The following is a 24,005-nucleotide window of genomic DNA, read 5'->3' on the forward strand; positions in this document are numbered from 1 at the left end:
TGTGTGTGTGTGTGTGTGTGTGTGTCTGTCTGTCTGTCTGTGTCCCATGTGTGTGTGAGAGACATGGGAGAGGTGGGGGCATACAAAGACCTAATTTTAAATGTTCTTTAACACTATATAGTAAAATACAAAGGCATATTAAGTGCTATTTGTCATGGCAATAGGGTTTCTGGGATCCGTCTCGGGACCCTTGGGACTATCTGTGGCAGGAGTGTAGTGGAAACTGGGAGGCCAGATAAATGTCTTGCTCATAGAGCTTCGCTAATCCTGTATGCTGGATGTTATGAGGAATGCTGGACTGGACTCCGTACTGAAATAAATGAATGGAATCTGGAACTGATGGACTAGAACTTGGACATGGGAACAGGGAGGACCTGAACTCACAACCAGACACTCAGTACCTCCAAGAACTCAAAGACTCAGACAAATATAATACCACAAATGGGACTGGGAAGATTTAGAACTCAGACAGAGGATTTACATGGGTGGCAACCTCTTGAAATAATAAGCCTGGAACTGACTCTGGACAACTCAGAACCTGGGGTAGGCCTGGAACTGGAAGTCGGTACCCCGAGACACAGAGATGGCTCCAGAAGGTGGATGACTCAGAACAACCACCTACTACTCCAGATAGCCAGTAGTAGAAACAGGAATAGATTGATGAGAGGAGGATTCACACAGAAGGTAACAGCTGGAATCTGTACATGAGCAGATAGATTGAAGGTGAATCCACACGAGGAATGAATTGCCAAAGTCTTTATTTCAGCAGGCAGAATGAAGTTGAAATCGCAGAAAGGGTTAATGGTTAAAGTTTGTATCACAGCAAGCCGGGTGAAGCTGAATTCACACAAAGGGTTAATGGTTTGAAGTCCATATAACATCAAGAGGATGAAGCTGAATTCACACAAAGGGTTATTGGTTAAAAGTCCATACAACAGCAGCAAGATGAATCTCAATTCACTCAGAGGGTAAATGTTTGAAATCTGTATACAGCAGGTGGAATGAAGCAGCAAACAGGATGAAGCTGAATTCAAACAATGGGTTGATGGTCGAGATCTGTATACAGCAGGCAGAATGAAGCAGCAAACAAACAGCAACTGTGGCAACCAGGAACTAGGAAAGTGTTACACTGGCAATTTGCTGAGTGTAGGAGGAGACTCTTATAGTCTGCAAAGGAAGCTGATTGGTGGATGAGATCAGGGGGTAAATGTATCAAGTTAACCCTTTACAATGCAGCGCCGCTTGAAATTTAATCGCGGAAGAGGCTGGACACGCGGGTGTTGAAGAACCCGCATATTGATACATTTACCCCCTGGTGTTCAGACTCAGCAGGATGTTCAGCAAATGTCTCACCCAAGATGGCAGCATACAGTGCTGCAGACAGAAGTCACGCTTGTCCCAGGATAGAATGCTGCATTCAACCAAAAGGGAGATGTATGGTGATATGGTATCGCTGAGTGGTGTAAACAGGACTAAGACCCCGATTTGGGACACTATTATTATGTCTTTGTGCTGTTACCACTGCCAGATGCATGACTTTGAATCCCAAAGGTCAGTTACTCTGAACCAGAATGCCCGTCAAGTCAGAGTTTTGAAAAGGTGGAAAAGACACAAAAAGATTAATGTTAGAAGGTGACTGTGGTGAAACGTGTGATCCCAGCCACTTGTCGCAAGAACCAAAATTATGGCACTATTCCTGAATTATTCCTCGAAGATTGGCTTATAAAAGAATTAGGCAGAGATGCTTTTTCTCCACACTTTGCAGTAGAATGGTCTCCTAGACTTCCACCTCAGCCTCCACAGCCGGGTGCTCCAGCCTGCACCCTCATTGCTAAGCTAATGCATTTTATAGATCGTGATACGGTCCTTCGAATGACCAGACTGCAGGGCCCCTTGCCATTTGGAAACCAAAGGATTATGGTGTTTCCGGATTTTCCAGCGGAGGTTCAGAGGGCTCAATCACAATTCACTTCAATTAAAAAAAAGCTGCAAGAGCATCAGCTCCCATACAATATACTGTTTCTCTCCAGGCTCAGGATCACAGCAGATGGCAAGTCCTTACCACTCCCTTTCAAGAATTGACATGGTCCTTGCTTCACGTAATCTGCTCCCTTTGATGTCTGGAGTTGAATACCTGCCTAGTGACATTTCTGATCACTCCCCATTCTTTACTGACCTTGACCTTGTTGTTCAATGGGCCTTACAGTTCTGGAAGCTAAATCCATATTGGTTAACCAAACTGGGTGATTGTACGGGATTGAAGAACCTTTGGGAAAATTATTTTCTAGACAATTCGATAGAGATCAATCCCGTCGTGTTGTGGGACTCATTTAAAGCTTTCACGAGGGGCACATTTATAAACAAAATAGCTGGAATTAAAAAACTTAATAGACCGAGGGAATTTGATTTGGAACAGAAATGTCGCGATCTGGAGGTTTTATATATTGGTACACATGGTTCCTATATGATAAGAATAGTCAAAGGCTTATGTTCTCTCGATAGTATTCCTATAGAAGTGTATAAAGAATACAACAAATTCCTTATTCAGAAACTTTTAAGAGATTTAGTCTCAGTTCTTGGAATGTGGTTCGCTGTACCCATCTATGTCAGAGGCCATAGTCATCCTTATATTAAAATCGGGTAAAGATCCCCTACACACAGAATTATACCGCCCTATCTGCTTAATCACCACTGATGCCAAGATCCTGTTGAAATCCTTTCTATAAGGCTTAATAAAGTCATACATAAGGTGGTCCACCCATATCAGATAGGGTTTATGCTTGGCAAGTCTACCCTGATTAACGTCAGCCGTTTATTTACGCATATCCTGAGAGTTCAGTCGCCTGTGGAGAGGGCAGTGGCCGTGTGCTTGGATGTGACAAAGGCTTTTGACTTGGTCGTGTGGGACTATCTCTGGCAGGTTCTGGAGAGTTTCGGTTTTGGCTCCAGGTTTATCAAACTTGTTAGGCTCCTCTATTTTCACCAGCAGCGAGGATAAGTGTTAACGGTTTTACGACAGCTCTGTTTGATCTGGGTTGGGGCACCCGGCAGGGCTGCCCATTGTCCCCTGCCTTATTTGCCTTGGCAATAGAACCGTTGGCTTGTTTTATCCACTGTCATGAAAACATCAAGGGTATAGCGCTATATGCGGACGATAAGCTGATCTTCCTTAAAGACCATGATGGCTCTTTCACAAATCTTCTGGAGGTGGTTGAGTGTTTTGGGGACTATTCTGGTCTCAGAATCAATTGGAATAAATCAGTGGTTTTCCCTCTATGTTGGCAACCTCCACTTGGTGCTGTGCTCTGCAATTCAATCCAATGGACTAGCAAGTTTAAGTATTTGGGAATTTACATGACGGCTCATGCTTCTGACTACGTCAAACTCAATATAGACCCAATAACTGAATACCTTAAAAATAAGTGTCATACATGGAGAAGACTTCCCCTTACAGTCACTGGAAGAATTAATCGTATTAAAATGGTAATCCAAACCAAATATTTATATACTTTACAACATTCTCCAGTGTATTTGCGGCTATATGTGTTTCAAAATATTAACAAGTACCTAATCTTGTTGATATGGGGAGCAAAGAGAGTTAGGGTGTGGTTCAATATTTTATGTAGGACAAAGAGCTCATGTGGACTGGCCCTGCCTAACCTTAGACTTTACTATCTCGCTTCTCAACTTACTCACATAATCCTTTGGCTAAGTGCTTCACATGATACTGTACTTGGTCACTTTTTTGGGTGAGCAGACAAACTCCTCCCTTGAACCACTACAGGTTCTTTTGATCCGACACAAACCAAGTGCGATGGCTCCAATTATAAGACAGGCCTCAATGATATGGTCAGTGGCACATGCGGTCTTGGGAGGCGAAGGGCTGGATCCAGACTCCCCTCTGTGGCATAATTCTGATTTTTGGAAATTGGTGAAGTTAGAAGATACAATGATGTGGATAATAGCAGGAGTGCATACTATTGGTCAAATATATATAGATGGTCACTTAAGATCATTTGAGCAACTAAAGTCCGCTTACCAGTTACCTAACTCCCGATTCTTCTGATATCTGCAATTGAGGCATGCCATTAACGCTCAATTTCCTAGAGAGTAGTCACAGATCCTAGACTCCCCTTTACAAAATATGATGGGTTCTCTAGGTTCCTGTAAATTAGTATCAGTGTTGTATGCCACATTACTGCCTCAGGTGTCTCCGAGAGCATTGGATCAGTTGACAAATAAATGGGAGACTGATCAGGGCGTCCTTTCAGATGACGAATGGAGCTTGGTTATAGGGGTTACAAAAAATGCCACCTCATGTCTCAAGTTCAAGCAAATACATGTATTTAACCCCCACTAGCCTACACATGATTAGACTTCTCACCTCCTCTGAGTATCCTAAGTGCGGAGACCCCGTATGTACTTTCTGGCACTTATTATGGACATGCCCAGTTGTTCAATCATTTTGATGTAATATATGGGATCGCATCTCCTCTACACTACCTCTCCACCCCTCCTATGTTCCCCAAGATATGTTTGTTTGGTATTGCATTAGGTGAGAATTTAGACAAGCCACTCTTCAAATATATATTTATCTTGTCCTCCTTGGCCAAGGTGGTCCTTGCTAGGGGTTAGATGGCGCCGGAGACTCCCAGTGTTGATCATTGAACTAATTTAGTTACTGAGATATGTAAGCATGAGCGATTTATGTACGATAGTAGAAAGACCTTACACAAGTATCATAAAATCTGGCACCAATGGTATGAGTCTCAATTTGCTGTCCTCCCCTTCCAAGATGATATGGTTTGATGTGTATGGCGAGCCACCAGTTATGATATTAGTAACAGCCCTGCGCAGCTTTAGCTTTGGTTTCAGTTTTAGTTTATTTAGGTGGGTTCCGGAGTGTGGTTCACTGTACATTTTTGTCAGTGAAAATACTCAATCTGATTAGAGTCAATTAATATCTTTGTCTGTTATATCTTAAAAGCGACAATAACTTGTAATTTGTTTTGTTGTACTGTCCCTTAAAAATGTAATATTAAAAACACTTTATTAAAAAAAAAAAAAAAAATATTACAGTAAGGGCGTGTCAAACTCAATCGCACGCAGCCACGTGCGAACCAAGTTCTGAGCATCTCAATGTTACTTGTTTTTCTGCGGCATCTCTTGATCCAGGGCTTGTCTAAGTCTTTATCAGTAGTGATTACAGTCTCGTATGCATGCTAGAACATGTGCTTGCAATGAGGAGCAACTGTAAAAAATGTATTTTATGCTCAGTAGACATTAAGAAAATCCTATTAAATATACTGTATTTCATGGTAAAAAGAAAACTATAATTTTTTTTATTTTATTTTTACTGTTTTAACACTGAAACCCATATTATTAATAGGTGACATTCATTTAATATTTGGGGTTTTATCCGTGCGTTCTTTTGCAAAAACGTACCCTCCAGTTTCTTGTGTAGTAGAGCACAGCAGACTTACACCCGAATCGCTAAAAGAGATTTATATCGCACAAGGAGGACCTAATATCTCCTGTATATTTGATATTTCACAAATGAGGGGTTAATATCCATTAGTCTGACAAAATCACAATAGGAGTGGTGCTCACACACATCTAGAACATGATATAAGAATTAGTACGGGGGGAAGGGGGAAAGATGTGTATGCAGGGCACTCAAGGACCAATATAAAATATATTATATACTTTATTGATATGCATTAAAATTAGAATAATAATATATACATCTTAAACAACATTCTCATGTTTAAACAAACCAAGGTATTTTGGAATAAAAGCTTTGACAGTAAAATAATAAAGAAAACCTTCTTATATTACATAATGTGAAAATATTGCTGAGGATATCATCCCGCCCTTCTTGGAGGAATATATACAATATTTTGCTGGCATTGTGGAAAAAGATGATTTTTTTTTCCTGAAAATTCCACTTTTGTAAACACATTTTATTTGATTAGGCATACTATATTAAAATACGCCCTTAAAGATTTTTTTTAAGTTACTTTGATGAAGAAGAGCTAGCAAGAGACATTAGTCTAACTCAACTCAGTCCATCCCCACTCAGTTTGGTTTGTGCACCTACACAGGAGCTTAATTCCTTTGGAAGGAACAAGCTTTAGTTTTCCTTTCTTGTGCATGAGGAGCGTGGATCACAGCGAAAATAGAATCAATCAGCTAATGGTAGTTAGAAAAGTTCCCATTATGAATGGGCATTGAACATTTATAAAAGAAATTTTGAATATATTGTACATTTCCCGAATCCAAGCAGTAATATTGGCTACACCCAGTACGACTCTGTTGCTTGACTCAAGAGCTGAGAGTCAGGATCACCATCAAAATTGGTCTCACCTGCTGGTGGTAAAATTGGAGATCCAGCCATTTGGCACTCAGGCATATCAATTCTGACATTATGGGGGATGATTAGTGCGGTCAGATGATAACTACACAACAGGAAGATATCAATGGACCCCAAAACACATACAATGCCTGATAATTGTTTTACATAAATAGACACTTTGGTAACAAGGTCATCAGATAGCTCCTATAGACCTGTGTGTGGTCATCTTAATGTCAGTTGTGATCCAACCTCTTGGTCCAAGAAGATGTGTGTCCACCTTTACCAACATGCCCAATAATAAACTTTCATTAACATTCATTTTGTTTGTAATTATTTGTTTCTCCTATCAGATGGTGCTATTTTTATCATCTACAAACATCTTGATTCAATCTTAAATGGTAATATATTAGTTACCCCACAAGTCCCTGGAGGTAATAGAATGGCTGTGATCAACTCAAGAGTGGTTACTGGAGCCATCACAAATCCTGCTAGGGAAAAATTGAACATGCCGGTGATCTTCAGGATTACCCATTTAGAGGTTAGTATGCTGAAAATTAAGGTGTAGATTTATCAGAGGACAAAGTGTCCTTCAAATTGTGAAAACAGTTTTCCTTTTCCAGCGATTGGGCATTTTTCAATTTACCTGAGCTATTAATAGGGTTACTGCTGACAATATCTTTGTTACTTGATAATAGGTTTTCCCATGCAACATCATGGGGAGGCTATCACCAGAGGGGATGGCTTTAGTCTCCCCCATGATTCTGCATGAGAGCCTATTTATTAAGTATTGCTTTGGATGCTTTCCACCATAGAAGCTGAGTAATACTATGACAATAATTTTAAGATGTGGAGATAAGTCTTTCTTTAACAAATAGGCCTCTAAGCTGTGGTTAGTGGTTGTGAAATTCGGATGACAATATATGTCCACGTGATAGAATGGTAATAAATGCTATTGGGTGTGGCATGGTTTAACAATTCTGTTTAAAGCATAAGCCAGCATTGCTTTGTTCTATCAAGTTGCAAACTATTATTTTCTGCTGTTTTTGAGATGGCTGTGCTACCATTGAAAGAACCAAAGAGAAAACCAACCTACCTATCCACTAGGAATCGGTAACATATATGAGGCACAAAGTGTATCAAGCCTATTGTTTCCCTCCACAAAATGGCTGCCTCCCCTATGTGCAGGTGATGGTTACACTTTAAGGAAGAATGGTCTTGTCACTGAATTGTCTATATTATTTTTTTCGCAGGCCCTCAAACCTTTTTATAAGTCCTTCTGTGTGTTCTGGGACTCTGAAAGGAGTGGCTGGTGGGACAAAGGATGCATCACAAAATCTTATAATAACAATTACACCACCTGCTCCTGCAACCATTTATCGAGCTTTGCTGTAATCATGGCGCCCTATGGAATTGAGGTGATAAAGGGATTTGGTCTGTAAATTATGTTGATTCAACCACTTATACAATTATGTAGTATCAATATTGTAAAACATGCTTAAAAATCATAGGCTGCAATAGTATAAATATTCATTTACTAAGTATCCTTTAAATAAGAGCCTGATTGTGTAACACTTGCAGAAAGATTGACATTGATATTGTAAAATTACAGCGTAGATGGGCACAAAATGAGCCAAGTGTCTAAAAATTAATAAATAACAGTATTTGCATTGATAAATAAAAAGTCAGCATTCTTTAGAGAATGACAAAGAGAAGAGAAAAGTCAACATTGTGGAGAGCATTGAGGTAAGAGATAGTGGAAAGGAGGGCATTATAGCAAAATTTCCAAAAATGAAGACGACACAGGGAAATGGTAGGTGAATATGTAGGTATGAAGCAGAATAAAGGATAATATACAGAGGACAGAAATTTTCCAAGCAAGGGGAAGATAAGATATGTACATTATACCTACTCAGCAAGACAATACAATTATATTACAATCTCTGCAGACATTTGATCCCTACACCTACACAATGAGACCTGAACACCAGTTATTACACTCTACACAAATGTAGGACTCTGTACCACTAAACATTACCTGACCAATGATAATAACATTGATAACCATCTTGATAATACAATTTTATTACACCTTATACGGACACAGATCACTATATCTACTTAGTATGACAATACAATTACACTCTGTATTGCCATAGGGTAATATACCTATCCAATATGATTTGATCACTGGGCATTATAAAATAAGAGGTGTTGTCAGGGACAGCAATTTAGAGGAATAACATTGCAAATCATTCTGGGCTTGTGCCTGGAAATCAGAGGTTCTTGGAACCTATACTTGTGTGGCTGTTACAATACTTCGGAATGTTTGGGGATTAAGCCCAGTATGTCCTTGGGCAAATATTCTCTCTGTCTTTAACTGGACTGAGTAGCTCTAGTAATCTATCTGTAAGCCAAGCAGTGGGTGTGTAGGATTCACTTATGTAGACAGTTTATGGGGAGAAGTATAACAATACTTTATTAGAAACTTACACACTAAGTATCACTGAACTATATGTCTTAAGCTAGATAACCTGGTTAAATACAAGGCTACACATATAGATGAAAGACTATTAGAGTTATCAGACTCCACAACCAAATCTCTCTGCCGGGCAAGCCTTCTTATATCTCTTGAGTTTCACTAGGTCAAGATCTCTAGATATAGCTATCAGGTTGCCTGGGAGAGGAGTGTTACTGGTCTGGCCTTTCCTATGGGGCAGGTACCTCCTGTCCCCTACCCATCACCTTGGTACCATTCTGTGATTGGCTCCACTGAGATTAGCAGTAGGTTCTGGAGGACAATACCAACCAAACAATGTTAACAAAAGTCAGAATGTTAGTGGGGAAGACTTAATTACCTCCTCAAGTTAACATCTGACTGACAGGGTCACTGGGCCAGGAATAACTAGACATTCACTGTGGGCACATGTAAAACCTATTAGCTTTGACTACTCGTATGGCTATTAAAAACAAGGAGACATGATTCTTAATGAGCTATGAAAGGGTCAACACTTATTTTAGGTTGCCCATTGCACAACTTTTATCACACTTCCTTCTGTGCAAGGTACCTTTTTTATGTTAAGTTACCTTTTTAAGAATGTGGTTTGTTCCTTTGATTGAGCACAGTAGAATCCATCTACAGTCATAGGCAAAAAAAATTGAGAATAACACAAGTCTCACTAAGTTTGCTGGTTCAGTGTTTTTAAACCTTTGTTAGATGTTGCTATGGTATACTGAAGTAAAATTACAAGCATATCATAAGTGTCAAAGGCTTTTATTGACAATTATATTAAGTTTATGCAAAGAGTCAATATTTACAGTGTTGACCCTTCTTTTTGAAGGCCTCTGCAATTCGCCCTGGATTGCTGTCAATCAACTTCTGGCCCACATACTGACTGATGGCCACCTATTTTTGCCTAATCATTGCTTGTGTCACGGGCACTAGGAGTCTTTGCCCAGAATATCACCAGATGTAGTCTTACCAGAGTAGTGTATACACACAGCGGTCCTCTGATAGCAGGGTGACTAGCGGAACAGGAGAATCAGCAGATGGTGAGAGGATGCTAAAGGAAAGTCTATGACTAGCAGCAACTGGTTATGGATTAGACAATATGAACACGAGGATCTTGATGGACATGAAGACGTGAGGAAAGTCAGTGGTCTGCGTACAGCAAGTTGTACCACTGCTATAGTGAGAGGAGTTGTCCAGGAATAGATAGGAGGTAGTGAAGTCAGTGGTCTGCGTACAGCAAGTTGTACCACTGCTTTTAGTGATGGGACTGGTTCCAGGTGCAAGTAGGTAACGGGGAAGTCAGTGGTCTGCGTACAGCAAGTTGTACCACTGCTTATAGAGAGGAAACTTGTAACTGGAGCCAATAGGAAACTGGGGGTCAGTGGTCTGCGTTCAGCAAGTTGTACCACTGCTATAGGTGAGGATAGGCACTAGTGTAGATGAGTGGAACATAGAAGGTAACACGGAGAGCACAAGGAACTCAATCCCAAATGGTATATACAATACAATAGCAAATGACAAGCGCTGCTTGAGAGATACAAAGTCACTACTGAGATCCAGGTCAAATGAGACAAAGTCAATAGCATCTATATCTTCTTAAGATAGAGGACTCCGTAGATGAGCAGGACACAGTCCAAGCGGATATGCAATAAACTAGTAAAGTCAATAGAAGGTAGGCATACTGCGATTCAGTTGAGCAGGCTGTCACGAGAGAAACACAGGGATAGCTGAGCGGCTGCACGCCGACACGAGTAGAGGCCACAGGAGAGTGGTAGTGGTAATCCGTGTCTGTGTAGCACACAGGCAGAGAACTTGACACGAGTGGAGCAATGATGATTCATGCAGAAATCAGCAGGAACTGAAGACACGATGAAACACAGGAGAGTTGAAGCGGTCTGGAAACCGGCAATGCAATAGTCAGGAATCAGCTGGAACTGAAGACACAATGAAACACAGGAGAGTTGCAGCGGTCTGGAAACCGGCAATGCAATAGTCAGGAATCAGCTGGAACTGAAGACACGATGAAACACAGGAGAGTTGAAGCGGTCTGGAAACCGGCAATGTAATAGTCAGGAATCAGCTGGAACTGAAGACACGAGGAAACACAGGAGAGTTGAAGCGGTCTGGAAACAGGCAAGTTGAAGTGGTCTGGAAACCGGCAAGTTGAAGCGGTATGGAAACCGGCAATGCAATAGAGAGGAATCAGCTGGAACTGAAGACACGAGGAGAAACACAGGAACACCTTCAGAGACTCACAGGGAATGAGACTCCAAGATCAGGCAATGAGGTAATGACCACAGGTGCTTTAAATAGGGAGTGTTGCCTGATCAGCCAATTAACTAAAAGCAACAGGTCTGAAGAGTTCATAGAGGCTGCACATGTGCAGACCATCAGGATGGCGGACGGCCACGGTTCCTAATAACAGGAGAAGAGGCACTCACGGTCCGGTGAGTGACAGCTTGGAGTTTGTCAGAATTTGTCAGAATTTGTGGGTTTTTTGTTTGTCCACCTGCCTCTTGAGGTTTGACCACAAGTTCTCAATGGGATTAAGGTCTGGGGAGTTTCCTGGCCATGGAACCAAAATTGTAAGGTTTTGATCCCCGAGCCACTTAGTTATCACTTGACAAGGTGTTCCATCATGCTGGAAAAGGCAGAAGTTGCTCTTGGGGGATGTTTTGGTACCATTCTTTATTCATGGCTGTGTTCTTAGGCAAAATTTTGATTGAGCCCAGTCCCTTGGCTGAGAAGCATCCTGAGACCATTCACTGTTGACATGACACAGGACTGATGGCAGCGCTCACCTTTCCTTCTCCAGACAAGCGTTTTTCCAGATGCCCCAAACAATCTGAAAGAGGATTCATAAGAGAAAATGACTTTACTCGAGTCATCAGCAGTCCAATCCCTGTACCTTTTGGAGAATATCAGTCTGCCCTAGTGTTTTTTCTGGAAAAAAGTGGCTAATTGCTCGCCGTCTTGACACCAGTTCATTCTCCAAAAATCTTTGCATCAGTGTGCATGCAGATGCACTCACACCATCCTGCTGCCATTCCTGAGCAAGCTCTGCACTGGTGGTGCCCCGATCCCACAGCGGAATCAACTTTAAGAGACAGTGCTGGGAATTGCTGGACGTTCATGGGGGACCTGAAGTCTTCTTCACAACTATTGAACTTCTCTCCTTGAAGTTTTTGATGATAAGATATATGGTTGATTTAGGTGCAATCTTATTAGCAGTAATATCCTTGCCTGTAAATCACTTTTTGTGCAAAGCAATGATGACTGCATGTGTTTCCTTGCAGGTAATCATGGTTAGCAGAGGAAGAACAATGATTTCAGGCACCACCCTCCTTTTTAAGCTTCCAATCTGTTATTCAAACTCAGTCAGCATGACAGAGTGATCTCCAGCCTTCACTCGTCAACACTCTCACCTGTGTGAGAGTGAAATTTTGGTTTTGGGATAAACTTCATGGTCATGATAAAGAGGGACTTTGAAATGAATTGCAATTCATCTGTTCACTCTTCATGACATTCTGGAGTATATGCAAATTGTCATCATAAAAACTGAAGCAGCAGACTTTGTGAAAAATAATATTTGTGTCATTCTCAAAACTTTTGGCCATGACTGTACTAAGTCATCTGTCATTTTGTATTATGGGACATTGTTTCCTTTGCTGATGACTAATGTATTCCTTAAGTAATATATATATATATAGGGGTAAATATATCATGCTGAGAGTTTCTAGCTTCTAGCTATTCTAGCTATCATTTATTTAGTACATTCTACAAAATGACAGCTAGAATCTGATTGGTTGCTATAATCAACATCATCACTTTTCAATACCGCCAGGAAAACTCTCAGCTTGATACATTTACTCCCTAGTCTGTTAACCCCCTTTAGCGAGGACTGTTATTTTGGTGTTTCTTACAAAAATATGTTTCTTTTTTCTCCACAGAAAAACCATGGCCTTACAATTGTCTCTCACATTGGTCTGAGTATATCTCTTCTCTGCCTGTGTCTCTCTCTTCTTACATTTATCCTCTGTCGGTCTCTGAGGAGCATTCACACCTCTGTTTTGACCACTCTGTGTGGATGCCTCTTTCTGGGACAACTTCTCATCCTTGTGGGACTTGATCAAACCGTTAATAAGGTGACTATCATTACCAGAAAGTCTGGTATATCTGGTTACATAAACTTCTTAATGTTTGTCTTGCTTCTTCTATTAGAACAATAAAAAGCTATTGAAATAAATGTAAACCTAACAAGTTATATAAGTTGCTTAACATTTTATCTCTGTTAAATCCTGTCATTTAGAGATCTTATGAGGTCAGCTGTATATAATCCATGATAAGATGATACACGAAAATAAAAACAAATACAAACATTAAGATTGTACCGCAAAAAAGAATCTAGTAATATCTTACATAGTTGACTATTTCTGTCTACCACCCGCAAGGTCCTCTGCTCTATCATTGCTGGTGGGCTACAATTCTTGTTCCTCTGTGCATTCTGCTGGATGTGTATTGAGAGTATCCTGCTCTTCATGACTGTCCGTAACCTGCAAGCTTTGAATTATATGACTTCTCAACGCTCAAACTTTCCAGTGATGTGTTTACTTGGGTTTGGGGTTCCTGCTGTGATTGTTGGGATCTCTGCAGCAGTACGTCCACATGACTATGGGGCAGAGAAATAGTAAGTATATAGTAATATTTTATTCTGTATTAATCTATTCTGTTGTCACATTATTACACAGTGACTGTTTTTGAGCAGTTCTATTACATATGTAGTGCTCCCATGTGAGGATACCGGGGTAATGTTTAGATCTGTTGTGGCATCAGTTGGTTGGTTAGCCAGAATCAGCCTTATGTACCAGCCTGGCACACCTGGTATCTCTGGCACACCTGGTACTTCTTAATGGGTACAATATCAGCTCGGCAAATATCTTGACAAAAGCAAATATATATTTATTGTAATACATACACCGCCATGGGGTATAACACTTTCAATGAATAAGTACCTAGGGCATAACCTTTATTTTGAAATAGTCTGAAACCCTGCTCTAATCACATCCCACAATATGATTTTTGACGCAAAGTGCTGTTGTAGTTAATATGACATTGTTGCTATAGGTTCACATGCAAACATTTTGCTTAGATTCTTGCAGGAACACTGCACAGTGATCATATTGTACAGGTCTCCCTCATTAGGAAGCCTCCTATTAATGCAAAACAGACTGTGGTGGGGCTTCAACCGTTACAAAGACAGGGATATTTATAAAGCTGCACACAATATGGGGTGAAATTTGCTAAAGTAAGAAGATGGAGACAGAATCCTAACAGTTTTGGTAGCACAATTATGTATACTTCTCAGACACTGTCCAATAGAGCTTACATTTTGCATTATCCCTGTCTTAGAGGAAGGGATATTATACTGTAAGAGCTGTCTGTGTGGGGCAGGTCCAAGCAGGACAGATTGACAACAACATCTCTGCTCTCTCCTTTAGTTGCTGGCTGGGATCCAGTCTCACCTGGAGTTTCATTGGTCCAGTCTGTGTGTTCATCGCTGTGAGTACAACATCAGACTTTATATATATCACCTGTTCTATCCCTGGTTATCAGATGTCTGTCACATACATATGAAGGCATTTTGATAATGGCATATTCAAAGAAAGTTGCTTCATCAAAGGTTAATTCTGTGAGAGGGATAAGGAAAAAACATTCATATGTGACTAGAAGCCAATTTGCTAGAATTATACAATATTTATAAAGGCTCCAAGGAGAGCACTTTCCTTACAAGCCTTGTTGCATGATTCTCTCTTTAAAATGAGTAATTTTATTTACAGATTAATATAAATATAATATTTGCTCTGAAATATTAACCTATCTCTCAACCAAGCCCAGCCCCAATTTAGGTGGGACAGTCCTATTCCGCTGATGGCAAAGTTGGTCCCCTGTTCACTGCTGATCTGCATGGCAGACGAACGGTGACCATGCGCCATGCACACTGGTGAGCATGGCAATGAAGGTGTTTGGAGGGCAGGAGAGAACAGGGCAGCCTAGTGCTTCAAAAGCGCTAAGCAAGCACCTGGAGTGTTACCACGCCCCCATTGTGGCATGGCCACACCTCCATCATGCAATATTCATGGCCTCTGTCCTGAGGCTGCCTACCCAAACGTTAGGAGGTATAACAACACTAAAAATTTAAACAAATTAGGACAAGTGCATTTATTAATGCTGATAATGGTGGACAACATTGTTAGGCTAATGGCAATGACATGAACTCCTAGAACAGATGATAGAGGTCTTCATCTATTGCAGCCACCTTTCCCGTAGAGTTGTTATGATCCCAGGTACTTGGATGCCCCCAGGTCTTAACTCTTGCATAGTAGGAACTTATGAGCAGACACTGTAGTGCAGGGGTTGGAGGAGTAACTGGAATACAGGAGACAATATTCAGTCCAAGGGTCATGGGTCCATAGCTAGCAGAAAAATCAAGTACAGGTCAAAGGTCAGGTCAAGTTGCAAGCAAGGAGAATCCAAAAGACAGGCAGATGGTAGGGGCAATCAGCAAACAAGTAGGGTCCAAAACAAGCCAAAGGTCACAACAAAGATCAGTCAGAATTTGGGCAGAGTATCCACAGGAAACCTGAAGCTGGTCAGCAAGTGTGGTGCACAGACGCTATATGCGGCACAGAGGCTTAGCCTTAAATAGTGAGAGTGGCCAATCCAAAGTTCAGGGCACCAGCCCTATTAATTGGAAACAGAGGCTGTATACTTAATTGTTGTGTTCTGCGTACGTGTCGAAGGGGTTTGAAGTGACATCCAGACTGTCAGACCAATACCTCGGATGCGGCACCCAATATAAACAGATGAACTGCGGCGGCTCATAACAAACATTGCTACAGAAGTGTATTTAAAGTATTGTAATTGTTAGGATTTATTCAGGAAATGAAATTCACAAATTATCTTGGTTTCTACAAGGTGGTTAAGTGTAGATGTAATGCAGGATTAACAAAAAAAATCTAACAATCAAGTTCAATTTTTCATACATTCTAATTGCATAAAAAAGTAAAGTCCAGTTTCCAACCAACAGTTATTAATTCAAATGCAATTCTTGGTAAAAATACCTGCAAAATTGTGCTCTCCGGCTTTCACATTAGTTGTTGATGGGGACTATCGTGAGCTCACAATTGTAACTATAACTGTAATCTCATTTCATGACAATCAATATCCTGTATAAACTGGGAGCTGTAAGATGTAACACTTCCTACAGTTTGATATCACAGGAAGTTTCTCTGGAGCACAGTTAGCATGTTCCTGCTAGTACATGAGATGTTCATCCACATACCTTCCCAGAAGACAATTATAAGGTGAATTTAGAAGAAACATTATTGCTGTAACAAGCAATATATGTAACATATTTTTATGTCATTGGTTAATACTTTTTAACTATCCCTGACTGTCAGGAAGACTCACTCCCAAGAGACCCCTACGGCAGGCAGAGAAGTAGTGGAGAGAACCAAATGTGATAATGTGATTCGCATCAACATGTTCTACCCATTGTGACATGATGAAGCTAATCACATCATCATACTCATAATATTGTGGTGGTCAGGGCGTAATGACACAGTTTGCACCATTAAGTCCCACCCACCCACCTACAGTTTCATAGATCTCTCCTCCTCATTTCCGGAGTAGAGTTCGGATGTTGGTTTAATGTCTAGGTGACATATGTGGTGTCCAATACAACGTATGATCTCCCTGCAGCATCAAGTAATAAGATAAACTACAGAAATATACTGTTTCAAATTACAAGGAAAACATAGAAGAGACTTACAGCAGAATCTTGCCCTGGATACGAGCAATCATTTGGGAACAGTTAATTTGTATCATACCTGTGTTATAACAATTCTTTGGAATATTTTGAGATGTCTCCACATTACTCAAATGTTCACATATCTGAAGCAACTATTGCTATGTAAAGCAAAAAGTCTCTTTATGTATGCATCTTCTTGACTCCGCTCCTGCATTCTCACTTTTGTATTATATTATCCTCTCATACTTCCTCTTCTCCTTGCTTCTCATCCTCATCCTCCCAGGTGAACACCACTCTCTTGGTCCTCACTGTAATACTGCTCCGAATGAGACTTGCATCTCTAAACACAAATGTGTCCACTCTGAAGAACACTCGGTACGTAAAGGACAATGGGATCATTTACATAGAGCACGTCTTATCTAGCGCAGAACATTTATATTAGCACAATCGCAGAAATATTTATTGGTTTTGTGTATCCGATTTGTGCAAACAGTATTGTTTTGAAGGTAGCATTCAAAATTTTCTCAAGTTTTCCATTTTACTCCAAAATCTAAAATGTTTTTTTACTCTAACATGTTCTAACTAACTCCTGAAAGTACGTAAGGAGTTCTCATAGCTACCGTTATTTCAAGTAACTGGTGTTTTACTATACAGTACTTTTTTTATAATATATTGATTTCCGAAAGAATATTTAAGTCTATTATGCATTATTTATGCCTGGTTAGAGCAGAAATTTAGATGACATGAATAGAAATGTACACCGTCAAACACAGAGTTAGCAATTCTTTTACATATGGGGCTTCTTTACCACTAACAGGTAATTTAAACATCTCATCCAACAAACACTAAATTCCAATTTTGCAGCTCCAGGTTTGAGGAACATCTTCTGTCCAACCATGTCTGTGCATTATGGTACAAACAATGTGTTCTCCCTGCAATGGGTCAACAAATAAAATTAAGACCTGACACCCCTTCCTATCCTATTGACTTTACACATTTTCTATTACTGTTGCAGTTCAATTGAAATGTACACAGTTAAAATGGTTGGGTAAGTTTTAACAATCTATAGAGATTTACCTGAAAACCGAATCTCCAGCCTTCCGATGGAACCTCCATGCTGACAGCCAGTGATTCCGAACACACAGGACTCCGGCACTTCAGTTTCACGTCGGTGTGACTCACGTCAATGTTAATTTAAAGCGGCAATGTGTGGACCCCACAGACTAGGTGTTTAAACACAAATTATATTACTATATTTTTAGTAAAGTGGTATTTGCTTTATAGAGCCACTGGTCTAGAGTCTACAGTGAGCAGAAGACCTAATTTATATGTGTAATTCAAGTCATTCCTAATTGTCCATCTTCTCTTCCAGGATGCAGACATTCAAAGCTCTATCTCACCTTTTTATTCTTGGCTCTACCTGGAGTATTGGCTTTTTCCAGTTTGGATCTGATTCCATGGTCATATCTTATCTATTTACCATTTGTAACAGTCTTCAGGGTCCCTTCATCTTTCTTGTACATTGTCTGCTCAACCACCAGGTAAAAATCCATATGTCATGTATATGAAACCATTGTGCAACGTGAATATAAGAAAATATAATTTTATTGTATAAGCAATATCCTGAAATTTAAATAATAATTAATGAAAGTAGACATAACTATCATTGAGAAAAAGGAGAAAGTGCAGGCAGCTCACCACTTGATTGTGGGAGAAAGGAGGCCATTGAGCTAAATCAAAAACAATCTAGATCAGTCAGGGGCACATGGGGTTCCTCTGGAACATCTTAGCACTTTTGGAATACTGCGGGTGTCATATAGCATTAGAATGTCCTTTCTTAGGTATATTGCATTCTATAACACAGTGTTAGAAAACTGTTTTTTATCTACCATTATTAACCAGTTATCAACCAAGAAATGAATTACACCTTAACTTATCATTCAACAGACAAGGCCTTCTTTCAAAGCAATTTGTAGTAAATAGCTTTCCATAAATGTGACAGCTAAGGCCAATCAGGTCTCTCAGTCACTGCACTTTGTTGATCCTGCCGTGATGCTGCAAGGTCACACTGACAAAGATACACACTGCACACTGCAAGAAGTACACATGGCCAAGGTATGCCTTGACTGGAGAGTCTGCAAGGAGGTCAGGGATGTAGCAGAAATGGATAGCCTTCAAACAAATGTAGTTCTGGGTAACAATAATGGAAAAGGTATGCAGGTGGAGATTATTACCGCCATCACTTAGAGTTTTCTGGTCGGACACCAATGGTGGAACCAAACATTGAAGCGTATAACGCAGAACTTTTTATGTCAGATTACTTACTGTAATTCCTGTGATGTATGTCAGCAGCTTTGGCACTTCTGTGCTCACATTTCCCTCAGATCCTTGCCCATAGTTGGTGAGTTGTGGACATCGTAGGTCCTGTACCTGTGTCCAGCAGACTGAAGAAGAGTTTCTTTCTCACTGTGGTAGATTATGATATTCTGAGTCTGTGGCTTGGCCCGTGATCACTGCAGAGAAGGCAGTGAAATCCTAACTGATCATCAGTCGCAAAGTCTCCTCAAACTCTTTCTGCCAGCAGAAGAGCGGCAAACCCTGATGTCATCCTTCTTTTTGAAAGGCATATACCAACACAAGGCCATCAAAGTTTTTGTTAGTGACATCTCGGGAGGGTTTGCCATGAAGCTTTTAATTCACCCAACAGGAGCTGTAATTCCCATTCAGCACTGTACATCTCCATTCACTTGTTTCTCTGGTTTTACTCACAAGCCTTGCTCTGTCCCCACAGCTGTGTGACCTAGGTACTGTTCGTGAGACTACAATCCTTAAGCAAATTGGTACCTCCTTTTCTTTTAGGCTGGGATCAGGGAGTGTCTTGTCTCTCATGTCTTGAGGACCCCCAGCTGTGGCAGGCTCCAAGATAGGAGTCCAACACAATGGTCACCATTGTAACACACACAGGGACGTAATCATTCAGCCCTGTGTAGTATTTGTTAAGCAAAGTCAGGCTCAGAAGCGACCAGTACTTCCAGTCCCACTGTATATGGCAGTGATTAACTCTTGTATCCCTCTTAGAGAAACAAGTACGTTGCTGAACATTAACAACATAGTTTACATAGCTTCACATGGCAGCATTTTATAAGACAATCACAGCAATAAACCTTAAACCTAATACAAGGAGAGGTGAGGTTAGCCATTGTTACAATTGGATAGTATCCTACTCTTATCACAGAAACATTTACTTGACCACCTTGCAGATGTCAAATGCCAAATGTGAGGATGTTGTATAGAAAGTTTGCTAGGTGGGGGCAATCAGAGGCAGGAGCTGAAGTCAATGCTGTGGTGCTCTGAGGTGCAGTTCAGTTTCAAGCCTGGCCAAATTTCCAGGACTCACAAAAGGTGAATGAAAGCATATACAGTTCGGTACAAGAGATGCTGGAGATAAGCGTTATCCAGGAATTTTGCAGTCCTTTGGCAGCCTCCACTGCACTGGTCCCCAAGAAGAGCAAGTCCATGTGGTTTTGCATAGATTACAACTGGTTAAATGATGTGACCATGTCTGACGCCTATCCCCTGATACTTTTTTACATATGTTGGTCAGAAAAGTAAATTTCCACTAATGACCTGAATAAGGGATATTGGCAGATATTGACTCCAGATGGTCAGCCTTATGCATGTATAAGTTTAGGATAAATAATGAGCCTGTACAACCACCTCTTGGAATGTTTGAACGCTTTGTTATTTCAGTGCAAAAAAAAATCACTACTGCTAAAGATCCTCCCCTGTTCCTGAGAGACACCAAAATCTGTGTTACGAGCTGTGGCAGCCACAGCTCGCTTCCCCTCCATCCTGGCTGTCATAGTAATAGCCGGACATCACTTCCGTTTTTATGCCCTTCCATCAACTAGGCAATAGCCGAGATGCTCCTGAGAGGCACCAATCTATAGAGAGACACAACAATCTATATAACCCATTATATTGGAAAAGTAAGACTATCCTGTCACAATGAGTCTTATCACAATTACTTCATTTACTATACCTTCAACATCTTATCCCACAATGCAATCAATTTTCTTCATTGTGGTGTTTCCAAATTTGTGTTCTGTACTCAAAGTCTATTAATCAGTTTATTTTTTATTTCCACAAGCATATGTTAAAATTTTGTGCTAAATGGGAACAATTCAGGACTATGTCAGGGACTCGTTTCATTTGTTTAGAAATGATTTTACTTTTTTTACTTTATTATATGAATAAATATGTTATTTACTTTCTGTACTTTTTACTAACCTGCTGGATCCAAATTGTTACTGCAGCCTATAAGTGGATCAGTGGCTTTTATCTGAGCCCTTTATTTATTATTATAGCTGCTGTCAGCAGACGCGGCGTTGCCCGCGGCCACCATGTCCCTTCTGTCCTGCTAGTGACGTACCGGCCATCTCCATGACGACCGGGCATCACTTCCGGTTCCCAGGTCCCGGTTGCCTGGGCAACAACCGGGACGCTTCAGGCTCCCTGCCGCCGCGCCCGGCCAGCTGTCTAACAGCGGGGCGCCCGCGTGCAGGGCTGTATTAACCCAGCCATCCTTGACTGATTAATTATGATGCAGCTTATTCATTAGTGCAGCTGGGTGCACTAGATCCTATTGGCCCCACTATTATTATTAATTAGTCAGGTCCTGGGAATACTATCAGGGCTTTGTTCTGATTGGCTGTTAGCACAATATAAGTCAGTGAGGACTGAGCCTCACTGCCGGTTATAGCGTCCTGTTTCAGTACTGCTGCCTGCTATTTTGTTCCTGTGTTTGGTGTTTAACCTGAGTATGATTACCCGTGTATGGCCCTTGCCTGTTCCTGGACTCTGAACCTGTGCTTCTGACCCTGATCTATTGCCTGAACCTGGATTCTGATTCTCTGCTAGTGACCCTGATCTTACGCCTGTCCCTGGATCCTGTACCTGTGCCTGTGACCCCTGACCTTGGTTTGTTCTCTGGATACATTGTCTACTGTCGGCCCCGATTCTGGCCTGGACCCTACATTGCTGTCTGTCAGAACACTCTATTCCTGGGTTCTTCTTAGCCGGTACACATCTCTCGACCCTCTGTTTGTCTGCAGCCAAGTCTGTCCCCACCACTAGGGGCAACAGTGAACACCAGACTTCAGAGCAGACTCCGGGTTTTGCTATACCGGCTGGAGGGGTTCCTAACAGCTGCATAATATAACATTAGAAAAAGCCCTTCCACCTAATTTATAATACACATCATGTTTAGAGACCATACGCATTTGTGCTCCAAACATACTTTGGAAACAGCATATGCCAAAAACAGAACTTTGGTGTGTATGTTTCATTATGTATGTACACAACATAATAATGAAATAGTGTTAAATGTTTTGACAATTATTAATAAAAACAAAAGTACCATTTTCAATATAAAATGTAATTAAAAAGCAAATAACTTTGCATATGTAGTTTACTGCTGTTAAAATGAAATGGGAATCTACTTTCTTGCAGTAGTGTGAATAGAAATAAGTAGTAGCTTTAGAACTGAATATGCCAATATCCTATCACAAGATCAGAAATGTCTGGTTAGTGTTGCAAACAGTCATTATCATAATTGCACTAGTCCTCCAGTACCCTCCTAAATAGCATATGTATGGATGCATCCATGTCTAATTATGTGGCAGTTACATAAAAATGTCCCATCTTTTCCACGTTCTGCTTTTTCAGGTGTAGAGGGATGAAGTCTAGAATACGCAAAAATGTAGATATGGGCATATGCATTTTTGGTCCACATGCGCAATGAGCATTTTATGCAAAAAAAATTGGCATACGTCCAGGGCCATCTTTCCAACTGGGCACGATGGGCAGGTGCCCAGGGAGCCCAAGGCAGGACTCCTATAAAAAAATGAATCCTGCAAAAAAAAACCCAAAAAAAACCGTATCTTTTGCGGTCACCTGACCGTTCAGATCAGGTGGTCAGGTCAGGTGGCGATCCGGCTCCCTCCCTGGTCCCCTCTTCCGTGCTGTGTTCGCAGTGAATGTCGGGCGTAAAATAAAAGATAGATAGATATGTATATATAAAGTCGCTTTTTTTTTAATCTATCTATATATATATATATAATAACATATTTTTTTATACACACACGCACACACACTATATATATATGTGTATATATATATATATATATATATATATATATATATATATATATATATATATATATATATATGTATAGGCTTTCATGTAATGTAAAGTTCATCTTGTTGCCTGATCATCCAGTTACTTCTTTGTAATTTTCAGGTGAGGGAACAGTACCGCAAACTTTTCCAGAGACTACACATACACAGCAAACAGGCATCAGGTGGACCTGCCAGTGGCACTGTTCAAACTGCCTCTCAATTAGTAAGTAAGTATGAGGATCTGAGATTACTTTCACTTCTATATATTTTATCACATGTACAGCAACTAATCCTAACTCTCTTGTTTCCTAGATAAACATGATTGAATTTGCTAATCCTTAAATCAACAGAAATAGTACTTTGACTGAGAAGAAAGACAATTGTGAATAGCTTACAGGGTGGAATCATGATGAAGACTTCTTCTTGTTAACTGAAGATAATATAAAATTTCTACTTCTAACTGTGTTCATTATACTAACTGTAATCACTAAACTCCAATAGATTGTAAGCTTGGGATCAGGGCCTTCTCACCTCTGTCTATTTTACCCAGTTTGTTTATTAGCTTACTATGTTTGTCCCCAATTGTAAAGCGCTAAGGAATATGTTGGCGCTATATAAATAAATGATGGTGTTGATGAAACTCATCACCACTGTTGGTGTTGTTGAGTCATTAATCGAGCCGTAGTTGTAATTTCTTTCTCTTTGTGTGGGGAAATGCATAGTGAACAGGGGAGACTATAAATGTGCCCAATGTACATCACCACTCTGTACCTAGCTGCAACTCCACTTTCAGCTCTAATAACCCAGTGCAAGTGAAGTTGCCTCTCGTTTAATATGCTACATATTCACTTCACAACACCTGTCCCTGCCTTGACTGAATCAAACCTCTTCTCAGGTTCTGACCCTCTGCATTCAAAATGTATCATCATTCCTAGTCTCAGGAATGATTCTCTTGACTCATTCCTAACATCTAGCTACCAACTGTCACAAACTCAGAGTATTTGCTTACTGGTTTTAGCACTACTCACCAAAGTGGCGCGAAGTCTAACGTGTCCCAGGTCTTCGCCAGGAACCCCCGCAAGGGAGTATGGTCTTAGCTGCAGGAGACATGCAGGTCGCGGTCCTCAGAGGGAGCAACCAGTGAAGCGGTA

General features: G+C 40.6%; 1 protein-coding gene across 1 annotated transcript; it reads left to right on the forward strand.

Annotated features, from left to right (window-relative positions):
• Positions 1–6,785: 6,785 nt before the first annotated feature.
• LOC142150645 (adhesion G protein-coupled receptor E3-like) lies at positions 6,786–23,196 on the forward strand. The gene is made up of 9 exons (XM_075205840.1): positions 6,786–6,893; positions 7,606–7,770; positions 12,815–13,009; positions 13,316–13,551; positions 14,363–14,423; positions 16,958–17,049; positions 18,047–18,215; positions 22,976–23,077; positions 23,167–23,196. Exons 1-9 carry the CDS (start codon positions 6,795–6,797, stop codon positions 23,194–23,196), a joined length of 1,149 nt encoding a protein of 382 aa, XP_075061941.1. The 5' UTR covers positions 6,786–6,794.
• The last annotated feature ends 809 nt before the right edge of the window (positions 23,197–24,005 follow it).

The sequence above is a fragment of the Mixophyes fleayi genome, chromosome 4 (genome assembly GCF_038048845.1).
Source record: "Mixophyes fleayi isolate aMixFle1 chromosome 4, aMixFle1.hap1, whole genome shotgun sequence".
In the NCBI taxonomy this organism is placed as follows: Eukaryota; Metazoa; Chordata; class Amphibia; order Anura; family Limnodynastidae; genus Mixophyes; species Mixophyes fleayi.